This window comes from Eurypyga helias, unplaced genomic scaffold, assembly GCF_000690775.1.
Source record: "Eurypyga helias isolate BGI_N326 unplaced genomic scaffold, ASM69077v1 scaffold5032, whole genome shotgun sequence".
In the NCBI taxonomy this organism is placed as follows: domain Eukaryota; kingdom Metazoa; phylum Chordata; class Aves; order Eurypygiformes; family Eurypygidae; genus Eurypyga; species Eurypyga helias.
In genome coordinates this window covers 124-12,058 of record NW_010235247.1, presented here as the reverse complement: position 1 = coordinate 12,058, position 11,935 = coordinate 124, and the positions used below count along the sequence as shown (strand labels likewise).

The following is an 11,935-nucleotide window of genomic DNA, read 5'->3' as shown; positions in this document are numbered from 1 at the left end:
ACACTGCTCTGGATACAGCCCAGGATACGGTTGGCTTTTGAATACAGTTGGTTAAGTGGTCATTTGCTTGATGGTTGGGTAAAAATTCATCTAGTGTGCTTTGAAATACTGGCAGATTTTTTAGGTGGAGGGGATGGAAAGGGAATTGTTTTAGCCCCTAAAGCAAAGCGAGATTTGGGTTAATTCCCACAAACTGTTCTCTTAATTTAGGTGACTCCTGAGGTTCAAAACCTTAAAAAAAAATCCCCAGATGCTGCACAGGGCTCAGGATTCTTAAAAATAACAGGGCTTTTTTACAAGTTAAAATAGGCTTTTGTGAGTAAATTTGGGCATCTTGTTTGTAGTTTTGATTGTAACTCTTCCAAGTTGAGGACAGTGATTTCCCTGGTGCCTGCAGTAAACTGCCTGGGCCTTGAGTGGAAGGCACCACGGGAGGGAGCACTTAACTCTTAAACTACATGTTCTGTATTGTTGTTTGTCACTTTAAACCCAGTAATTTTGATAGAAGAACTTGAAGCGTCTGTCGCTGTCATATTTGCGAAAGGATTTCATACTTTTTGCAGCATAGCATTGGAGTGTGTCTCAAATTTGAATTTCAGACTTGTTTTGCAGTTACTAATTTGTGGAATTGGGTTACAGTCTTTTTTAAATTGCCATAAATCTGTCTATGAAACTTTTTTGAAGGCTGTGTTTGTTGCTTAGTAAGAAACAAGAGGATGGTTATTTACCTCTGGGCTTAAACTACTCAGAAGCTGTGTTGGATAGAGAAGCACTTGACTCCATTCTCACAGTCGCAAAGTGTACTTAGAACTGTAGATGTTCAGAAAACGTCTTTATCGTGTGCACGTTGCTGACTGAAAGGCTCAAATACTGAACTGTTGAGTCCACTCGTTCGTAGGAGCAACTACGCCAGTGTTTTTCGTTCTTCAAAGCAGCGTTACAGCTGGGACTGGGCAAAAATAGAGAAGCTGAGTGTGGGTTTGGAGGGGTTTTCAGCAGTGGAGCTTAGGGGTGTTTTCATTCCATTCTGCAGTGTGAGTGTCATTTAAAAGGGTTAGCTACCTTTCATTCTTAAGTTTTTCTTTCATATGGAATATTGTGACTTGTACAATTTTGTGGTCTCCGTAGACCTACGTGGCCTCTAAAAGTGGCTGTTCCCACTCTGTCCATCTGGTCTAGCAACCTGCCCCACGCTGTCACCGCTGCATTGGCAGTGCTCTGTAGTAATTCAATCGGACTTGAGGGGGTTGTGGAAGGAAGGTGGAGCTGTTTCTTGTGGTGACAGAATTGGTAGTGCTGCTTAGTGACCACTATGCCCCAGAACTTGACTTGTTTTCCTGCAGAAAACAGGGATGAGAGAGCAGAGATGGTGTTTCTCTGGTGCTGTGCGTAGAGTAGTACGCTTGGATGTGGAGCTAAATGGGCCTGATGTGTTTGTTCATAGAATCACAGAATGGTTTGGGTTGGAAGGGACCTGAAATACCATCTAGTTCCAACCCCCCTGCCATGGGCAGGGACACCTTCCACTAGACCAGGGTGCTCCAAGCCTCATCCAGCCTGGCCTTGAAGACATCCAGGGAGGGGGCATCCACAGCTTCTCTGGGCAACCTGTCCCAGTGCCTCACCACCCTCTCCGGGAAGAATTTCTTCCTGACATCTAATCTACACCTCCATGTTTTCAATTTGTACCTGTTACCCCTTGTCCTGTCACTACAGGCCCTTGTAAAAAGTCCCCCCCAGCTTCCTTGTAGCCCCTTCAGGCACTGGAAGGCTGCAATCAGGTCTCCCCGGAGCCTTCTCTTCTCCAGGCTGAACAAGCCCAACTCTCTCAGCCTTTCATCACAGCAGAGGTGCTCCAGCCCTCGGAGCATCTCCGTGGCCTCCTCTGGACTAGCTCCAAATGGTCAATATCCTTCTGATGTTGGGGGTAGGGAAGAAGCTTTGAGAGGTTCAGGATAACCCAACGTGGTAGATCGGAGAGAAAAGGACAGCCCAGAAGGAAGCACATCTTTGGCAGGAACGTTGAAAGTCGACTTGTTGATGTGTGTGATATAGTGTGTAAGAGATGTATACGGTATGGAATACAAGACATTAAATAAGCTGCCGCATTTTCTTTCCCAGAAGGGGAACTTGTTAGATCTCTAGTAAGGCTGGGGGTTCTGTGCATAGCTGTGTGGAAGCTCTGACCGCATTTGTAGCTCTCCTTCCCAGGTTGTGGTGTCGTCTTGGAGAAGGAACTGTTGGCCTAGCCCCGCAGCAGGGTATAAACACTGAGACAGAGCAAGATATTCTCTTAAACGTAATTCCAGTTCCAGGCCAGGGGCACAGCCAGGTGCTCGCGTTTCGGTGACATGTTGGTTTGTGGGCATTAGCAAAGGTTGGGAGCAGGAGAAGAGGGTCGGTAGTTTGAGGGCATTAGCACAGGTTGGGAGCAGGGGAAGAGGGTCGGTAGGTTGAGGGCATTAGCAGAGGTTGGGAACAGGGGAAGAGGGTTGATAGTTTGAGGGCGTTAGCAAAGGTTGGGAGCAGGGGAAGAGGGTCGGTAGGTTGAGGGCATTAGCAGAGGTTGGGAACAGGGGAAGAGGGTTGATAGTTTGAGGGCGTTAGCAAAGGTTGGGAGCAGGGGAAGAGGGTCGGTAGGTTGTGGGCATTAGCACAGGTTGGGAGCAGGGGAAGAGGGTCAGTAGGTTGAAGCATCGGTGCTGCGGTTCCTCACGCGAGGAACCCGCGTGGCTCACCGCGCTGGCTGTGGAGATGATGATGTTTGGTTTCCTCTGCCAAACGCCTGCACGAGGCGTGTGGTTTCTGAGCAGAGAAATGTTGGTTACGTGCCCGAGGATGCCGCAGTGGCATGGGCTGCCTACGTACTGGTTTGGAACCCTGTGTCCCCAGTAGGCAGTGGTTGTTGAAGCAGAGCTGTGCTGGCATCAGCTCAGTGGCTTATGAGAACTGAACTGGAACATGGGGGCTGCAGATGATGCGGGGGCTCCCTTCAGCTCCGCGCTGCTGCCCCAGCCAAATTGCTATCGTAGGCGTCTCCTGCTGCCCGGCTGCTGGGACTGTGTGGCTCTGTAGAGCCAAGTCACCAGGCCCTTGAACTGAGGGGTTAAACGGGTCACACGTGTCCAACAAACCCCCCTGTAAATGTGTCAGAGGTGCGTATTTTAATTCTATCACTTAAAAAGGTAACGAGTAAAACTTCATTATCTTTATTCCTTCATCTCCGCTGTGTTTTTACACCTGGTTGGACAGATTTGTACTGTAACTGTTACGCTGTCACTTGCACATTAATGCTGAGCATGTTCTACAACCTCATTTTCCTTCCCCATGGGGAAGGGCTGCTGGTTTGTTTCTCGTTGGTTTGGGGGAATTTGTTGCTAGGGGATGGGTATGTGGTACCACAACTCTCTTGGTTTACAAGCCTTTATTTCTAGTGCTGTCATCATAGATGGCACATACAATACCAAAATTAATTGATGGTTTTAACCTGATTTCAGGATCCTGGACCACCACCACCTTCACCGTTGATGGGGTTGAAGCCGTTGCAGTTACTGGAGATCAAAGCGAGGGGAAGATTTGGGTGTGTGTGGAAAGCTCAACTACTCAATGAGTATGTTGCGGTCAAAATATTCCCTGTTCAGGTAAGCAGAAGTTCTGAGTGTTGCTTTGTAATAGCGTGCTGTTAAACCACCTTTTCTAGTCACAGTAAGAGGCTTTCATTTTATAAAATTTTCAATATATACTGTAAAACTAGATGGCTTAAAGGAATTCTGAAATGCAGGAAATGTCTGAAGCTGAAATGTAGGTGTTTCTAGTCACAAAAATACATATTTGTCATGAATAGTTTTAAGCAGCTCTCACACATCTCTCTGTCATCTGGGAAGAATTGGTTAATATTTTTCAAATTAAATTGTGCTTGTAAGGAATGTCCTGAAATGCAAAGCCGTAAGGTGATTGTTCCAATTAAATATGCCTCAGTTAATTGAAATAATGTTCACTTCCCAGCAAGTACTCTCAGAAAGCCATGGTTTAGAATAGACTGTGTTCATGATTTGGAAGATCCAGCCCAGTTAAAGGTTACAAAGTGATCACACACAATATTAGGGTAGATTTTATATTAATTAAAAACACCCACTGCTCCTTGATGTGAAGAAGTGTGTGTGTGTGGACTCCAATCCTCAGCTACAGGTTTGGGTTTCCGTGGTTCATATCTGTGGTAGTTGAGGTTGTTTCCGACAGTTGATGTCTGCTTGCAAGAAATTGCAGTTGTACAGACAATTCTTCATGTGAATATGCAATATATGTAAAAACAGACAGCTTTTCATGTTTTCCATATGTTAGCTGAGTAGGTTGTAGCACAAATATTGTTACCAGCCTAAACTTTTGTGATTTTAAAATAATCAGCCTCACAATGTTAATAGTATACACTCTGCTGGCTTTCCTTTAGGTAATAAATCCTGTCTGGTCAAAGAAAGTGTTTTAGTCAGATTGAGAGGTCATTTACAAATGCAGAGCAGATAACAGAGTTCTGTTGGGGAAAGCACCTCTTCATGCCATGGTGTTAACTCGGTTTGCTGTCTTCTTGTGTTCAAAGGACAAACAGTCATGGCAGAACGAGTACGAAATTTACAGTTTACCCGGGATGAAGCACGACAATATTTTGCAGTTCATCGGTGCGGAGAAACGAGGCACGAGCATTGATGTCGATCTCTGGCTAATCACGGCGTTTCATGAGAAGGTATGCTGGGTCCTCAGCGTAGTGTCGTTGTGTCATGGTTATGAAAAAAACCTTAGAAATCTGAAACGTCAGCTTCCTATCGACAATGAAGAAATGCAGTTTAAAACAGTTTTGCTTCCTCTTAGCTTTTCTCTTGGATATGGATCTATTGAAATTTATTTTCAGCCAGCTGAGAAAGTTGTTATCACAGAGGAATTGTTTTAGAAAGCAAACAAAAATTTATTCCACTCTTTTGCTTTTTAGAATGTGTATTTTGGAATATCCCCCATCTAAATCTGCCTGAATCAAGTAAATTCCATCTTGCAAAGATGGTGGTGGTTGATGTTTTGGTTTACTTGTGTTGGCTGATGTGTATCTGTAAGAATGAAGTAGGATGTAGCAGTTCTATAGCGATAACCACAGTAAGAAGTATAACTAGTTATATATTTATATATTTAGTTATAGATATATAAAATAATTCAGAAAATGTTCACTGTTTCACTTTGTCCACTTAGATTATTATTTTTTAATATATTTTTAATGCACATAACTGTCGTAGATATAAGTACCAAGAGCAAAAAAAGCCTCAAACTGATATTTAGCACTGGCAGAGGCAGAGGGGCGTTAGAAGGTATTACCTGCAGCAGGCCTGAGGAAATACAAGTCTGTATAATATGGATATGCTGATGGATTAAGGCTCGGTCAGAGATCACGTTTCTAGTATTGAATGTTCCATTCAGTTGGGTGGTGAAGCACTGGGACAGGTTGCCCAGAGATGTTGTGGATGCCCCATCCCTGGAAGTGTCCAAGGCCAGGCTGGATGAGGCTTGGAGCAACCTGGTCTAGTGGAAGGTGTCCCTGCCCATGGCAGGGGGTTGGAACTGGATGATCTTTAAGGTCCCTTCCAACCCAAACCATTCTGTGATTCTTCATTCTGGCTTTTTTTCCCCACTTACGACTTTGCTTTAATCATTTAGCAGACTATAACTATCCAACACTTGCCATTTTTTGACACATCTTCATGATACATTAAATAATACCAAACTAACTTGCCTTTCTGAAAGGTCCTTGCCATTTTTGTTTGCTGCTTGTTTTCTTGTCGTAGAGTTTCAAAGCTCGTTACTGTTGGCAAGACAGCTTCTAAGACGGCTCTGATGGAAAACACGCATTTCTAACTTCATTGTTAGGGTGTAGCCTGTGCACTTGGACAGCGCTTCGTGCTCGGCTCCCCCGTGTGCTGGCTTTTCGCACAGTCGCGTGGGACACCGGCGTCTCACCACCTGGGCAAGTCCAGGACCGCCTGTGTGTAGAGTGCGCCATAGAAGCGGTCTGAAGTGCTTTCTGTTGGCTGGGTTTTTACTTTGCATTCTCTTCCTACATTTACTCAGAGTATGTGCTCCACTCTGAAACTGTACTGTGAAACTGGAGTTGTCTGTTGCTGTCTGCTGGGGAAGGCCGTAGGCTGTCCATGGAAGATATTGGAGAATGTGCAGGGTTCTCGAGGGTGAACGTAACCTGCAGTTCCCTGTGCCTGGAAGGTCATAAATCACCCTCGTAAAAGCAGGAGTGTCTTCATAAAGGACTCAAATATCTTAAGTCCAGCTCCCGTTTCTGGCGCTGGCAGTGGAGCGCGGGGGCAAAGCGCCACTGAACCGGAGTTTGCTGCGCTGTTTGCTTGTTGAGGTGGTGTGTCAACACATCCTGATTCTAGTCATGGACTAGGGGTGATGCAACAGTTAATTTTTCATTGTTGTTTAGCAGTTGATGGTGTGTGTACACGTACCATTACGTGGTCTGTCAGAAAGGCAGACAGGCATGTTGTGATCTTTAACGGTGGAGGCCGTCTACAAGTTTTCTTCGAGTAGATGAGAGTGGAATTGATCTCCGATTGTCTTCCCTTCTTGCTCTGCAGGGTTCATTAACCGACTTCCTCAAGGCTAATGTGGTTTCTTGGAATGAGCTGTGTCACATCGCTCAGACGATGGCTAGAGGCTTGGCTTACCTTCACGAGGATATACCAGGGCTGAAGGATGGACACAAACCTGCCATCTCGCATAGGTACGGTACATGTCAGGTACTTTCAGGTGATTGTTTATATCTGCGCTAACGGATGAAAGCTGTGGGTAGATGGGAAGTGTTCAATTAAATATTCTGTGGCATCTTCCTTCCGGAAGTACCAAGAGCCTCATAAGAAAAATCTGCTCAACCTAAGCAAAAAAAAAAGTGTAGCTGATGGTTTGTAGAATTTGGTGAGGTGATGGCGGTTAATGTAGTCACTCAGTGTATAACAAAGGAATTTAAGTATGTGCAGTGTATGAAATAATTGATGTTGTCGCCATTTGAAACAACGCAGACGGTGTACGTAGCTGTAAGTGGCACGGAGAGCCGTCGGACAGACATTCCGTGCAGGTGGGGTTTGCCTGCTGGCGAGAGTCGTTCGTTTGGTGCCGCGGGCGCAGAAAGCTGGGAATAGAAGCAGGGAGCTGAAATGACAGTGGCAACCAAACTGGAAGATGGGCATAGAGAGTAAGAGAGGGAGAGATTCCGTGGAATTTGGAATTCCATGAGCAAAACCGCTTGACTGATGGTAAAATGAGGGAGAGGTACACCCAGGTTGGATGGGAGTCCCTGGGTCGAGTCCATTATCTTTGGGTTCTGCAGGAAATCATGTCTCTCCTTGTCAGAAACGATCAAGATGCATTTTTCTAGGCGTTTTTTTTCTTCCTATTTGAACAAATAAAACGTGTGTGTAATCCAAGTACGTAGTAACTACGTTTTTATTCTACTGCTGTATCATAAAGGCTTATAAACGTGTAGGTATTGTAAAACTGAGCATAAAATCATCGTTCCAGTTGCGGCCTCATGTATTTCCATAAGAACAGAGCTGTGCCAGTGTACTCCTAGGAGTCACTGTTCATCTTCTGTTGTTTAGATGGACTGCTTCTTTATAGTTCTCTTGCCTTTCAGATTATAATGTTCTTTGTTTTGCTACATGACTTGTTCCGTAGAATTTTACGTGGTTATGTCATATTCTAGATTTCTAATGGTTTTTTTGCTTAACTTGAAAGGGACATCAAAAGCAAGAATGTGCTGCTGAAAAACAACCTTACAGCTTGTATTGCTGATTTCGGTCTAGCTTTAAAGTTCGAGGCTGGAAAGTCTGCAGGGGATACACACGGCCAGGTAAGGACCGGTTCATTTACATAAATCATCACAGCTGTTAACTGCGTGTGAGTGGAAACCAGTACTTCAGGCGTTCTTCAGAGAATCGCAGACTGGTTTGGGTGGGAAGGGCCCTTAAAGCCCACCCAGTGCCACCCCCTGCCATGGGCAGGGACACCTTCCATAGCCCAGGGTGCTCCACGCCTCATCCAGCCTGGCCTTGGACACTCCCAGGGATGGGGCATCCACAGCTTCTCTGGGCAACCTGTCCCAGTGCTCCCACCCTCTGTGGGAAGAATTCCTTTCTGATGTCCCATCTCAATCTCCCTCTTTCTGTTTAAACCTGTTACCCCTTGTCCTGTCTTCATGCACAGCACCAGCAGCCCTGCTGTGGGTGACCTTTAAGGAAGGTGGCAGTTTGGGCATTCTTCTCACAGGCTAAAAATTAAACAATTCTTTAAGTGATTACAGATCGCAGCCCTCCCCCCTTCCCATCTCCTTACATGGTCTCTCTCCCATCTTCCTTGCATTGGTACGAGAGGATTTGGAGAAGACAGAGCGGTCTTGCTGTGTTTTATTAATTGTTTGAGATGTGGGTCGGAAGTGGAGGAACGATACCGGCAGCCAGTCTCCGACTTTCTGACCTACCAGGTGACACTGAACTTCCCAAAGTGAAAGCACTTGTCATCCATCAGGGAACCCCTCTAGCACCATGTACTTTTAAAAGAACAAGCTTGAAAACTAGATGTATGTAATTGTAGGCAGAGCTTTACGGTTTGTGGCTGAGCGACAAAAATCAAATCCATCCGATAAGGTGTTGAACCTCGGGAACGCTGCGTGAGAGAAACGTAGGTTTAAATAGAGGAGTAGATGTTCAGGCACATCTAAGTTATGATTTCTCCAGGTGACACAGTTTTATAGCCGACTGCACTCAAAAAGGAGGGGTACCCCCCAGGTTTTAGTTTAATGGCCAGCTTTGTGCGAGGGAGGTCATGGAATCACCGTGGTACAAACTCTCCTGTGGGTAGCCGGTTTTCCTGGGGTGTTTGTATTCCTGCCCCCGGCCCGCGAAGAAGCAAAACCGAGTTTCGCATCCTTACGTGAAGCTGTAATAATTCTTTCGACATGAAAAAATAAGAGTAGTGGCCTTCCTATAATCTGGAAGAAAATAAGGAATGGCAGATAGGTTGAATCGCTATGGAAACATATAATTTTAAAATATATTCCGGTTTTCCTGCTTGGTAAGTATCCTTTTTAGGGCCCAGTCTACATGGTGGTTCCTAACTCCTCTTACCTACCACTGGATATAAGAATGCAGGTCACTTCGGAGGCTTGGTCCCGAGGAAGGGTAACCATGGCTGGTTTTAATCCTGGTTGGGAAGCAGCGCTGGCCTGCAGCGCTGCTGTAGTCGGCACCGGGTGGGGTGGGAGTTGTGCTCTTGTTGGTTCTTGGTGTACACCTCCGTGCTTTCCTTTCTCCCCAGGTCGGTACACGAAGGTATATGGCTCCTGAGGTACTAGAAGGTGCTATAAACTTCCAAAGGGATGCGTTTCTGAGAATAGACATGTATGCCATGGGATTAGTCCTCTGGGAATTGGCGTCGCGCTGCACTGCCTCAGATGGTAAGTTACGTATCGGTGCGTGGAAACGTTGAATTTGTGAGAGGGGTCTTTAAAGCCAGACACTGGAAGGTAAACTGTACGCGTGGAGTAAAATTCAGTAGGGGTGGGGAAATGAAGGGAACGCCCGCATCACGTAGTCATTTTGTAATTCGGTCTGGCCAGTATTTGACATCCCAGGTGGAAGCTTTCTCCCACGCTGGGTACCTGCTGCATTTCCCCTGCTCCTGGTAAGACAGAGCGTATTTCTGTGGAACTCCTAATCTAATACGCTCTGTTTCTTCTCGCAGTCTCCGTGCCGATCGGTTTAGAAGTCCTGCTGCTTTTCATAAAGAAAAGCTCAGCCTAGATTAACCTCGGTAGCAAAGATACCCCCCCAGAAATCAGTGTCTCCTGCTGCACACCTCAGCATTGGGAGAGTGACCTTCCAGTGCTGCTGCGGGAGCTGCGCGTAGGCGCTCACCGACGTCAGGTCCCAGTATAGCGAGGGGAGATGAGGCTAAAAGGTGGGGGTTTTCCTAAGTCAGCGTACTGCGGGAGTTGGGCTTCTTCAGCCTGGAGAAGGGAAGGCTCCGGGAAGACCTTATTGCACCTTCCAGTACCTGAAGGGGCTACAAGGAAGCTGGGGGGGACTTTTTACAAGGGCTTGTAGTGACAGGACAAGGGGTAGCGGGGTTTAAATTGAAAGTGGGGAGGGTTAGATTAGATATCAGGAAGGAATTCTTCCCGCAGAGGGTGGGGAGCACGGGGACAGGTTGCCCAGAGAAGCTGTGGATGCCCCATCCCTGGAAGTGTCCAAGGCCAGGCTGGATGAGGCTTGGAGCAACCTGGTCTAGTGGAAGGTGTCCCTGCCCATGGCAGGGGGGTTGGAACTGGATGGGCTTTAAGGTCCCTTCCAACCCAAACCAGTCTGTGATTCTATACGTTACGTGCATCGGGAGGTGAGTTGGCCTCAGCAAGATGCAGAACAGTCTCTCACAGGTGCCCAGAGGGAGACGGTGCCAGCGTTCAGCGCTTCCCTGCCCTCTTCCTCGTCGCTGACGTCCTGTCGCTCAGCTCATGCAGTCACGATCAAATTAACTGTTGATAGCTCAGAGACTGAAAACACAGCACCTCCTGGGCAACCTGCAGCCGATACTTCGTTAGCTGTGGGTCCATCACCGTTCTTTTCCTCTTAGAGCAAACCCTTGGATCCAGTCTTTAAGCTGTCAGGCCTGTCAGATACCCTGTTTCAAGTACGAATACCAGGCTTAAATTTTGTAAGCGGCCATCGTTTTGGGTGTCCAGAATATGTCAAGATGAATCAAGAACAAGAGAAAAGACAAGTCTCAGAAGTGTTTGGGAGAAGGTTGCGCTGTCGGTACAGCCCAACGCAGTTAAATTCAGCTCAGGGCACGCGAGGGTCTCACTGGGGCTGGGGATGTTGCTGTGCCGCAGAGCCCCGCGCCGCTGCCGGACACCGTACGCAAAGCCAAGACCTGTGGGCGATCCCGGCAGGTCAGCGCGTGGCGGCACGGGGCTGTTCTGCTCCCAACAACCTCGCGGAGAAGCAGCCCCTGGGGAGATTTTACCCTTTCAAAAATGTTAAGCTGTTTACTAACAGGATCGACACGATTCTGCAACAAGTGTCTGAGGCAGGCTGACGCTCCGTATCGATTCTTCGTGCCTCAGTGGACCATAAAACACACGTACCTACGTCTTAGGAGAAGCGTGTTGTAGCTCTCTGGCAGGCGTGGTTATTCCAGGAAGGAAAGGAGAGGGCGGTGAAGGACAGCAGTCCCCCTGCCTCGCAGCGTCGGCTCCGTGTGTGTCTGCCGATGCGGTTTTCATCTGGAAGGCACCTTCCTGGTTTTGCCGGCTCTCGGCGGCCTCACCCCGTACCTCGCTGTTCGCTGCTGCTGTCTTCCTTCCGTGTCGTAGGGTGAGCTTTGAATGGCCACAGGAAGACAACGGCCCCGTGGGATTCCCATCGTGGGCCCCTGTTTCTAACACACGGGTCTTTTCCCCCTTATTTCAAAGCAGAATTTGTGGTTTAACTTCTTTTTATTTCCTCTCTAGGCCCAGTAGATGAGTACATGCTGCCGTTTGAGGAAGAAATTGGCCAGCATCCCTCCCTTGAGGACATGCAGGAAGTGGTGGTTCATAAAAAGAAGAGACCCGTTCTGAGAGAGTGTTGGCAGAAACATTCTGTAAGTAGTTACCACCGAGCTCTTCCAAGTTCTGTCCAGATTGGAGCTGCAGGCTTTGCTGATCCTGCGCTGGGTTCATAACCCTGTCTTTTAGGAAGGGTTTGATAAATTTGGTAAGAATTAAAGGGACTGTAAATGAGGTGTCGTTAGTCTTAAAGTATTCGCTCATCTGGAATGATTTGAGAGTGATTTTTTCACTTTTTTGGGCGAAAGAAGAGATTCTTCAGCGTTACATGTGAATGCAGGT

The 11,935-nt window shown here is 47.0% G+C and overlaps 1 protein-coding gene across 1 annotated transcript in view; it reads left to right on the top strand.

Moving 5' to 3' along the window:
* Positions 1-11,688, top strand: part of ACVR2A (activin A receptor, type IIA) — a gene marked incomplete at its 3' end in the record, with an annotated part of 29,346 nt that extends 17,658 nt beyond the window's left edge. The window contains exons 5-10 of the mRNA XM_010146676.1: positions 3,498-3,641; positions 4,595-4,738; positions 6,630-6,775; positions 7,786-7,900; positions 9,364-9,502; positions 11,558-11,688. Of these exons, the coding sequence (XP_010144978.1) occupies positions 3,498-3,641; positions 4,595-4,738; positions 6,630-6,775; positions 7,786-7,900; positions 9,364-9,502; positions 11,558-11,688 (819 nt within the window). The remainder of the gene's footprint in view (positions 1-3,497; positions 3,642-4,594; positions 4,739-6,629; positions 6,776-7,785; positions 7,901-9,363; positions 9,503-11,557) is intronic.
* Positions 11,689-11,935: the final 247 nt, after the last annotated feature.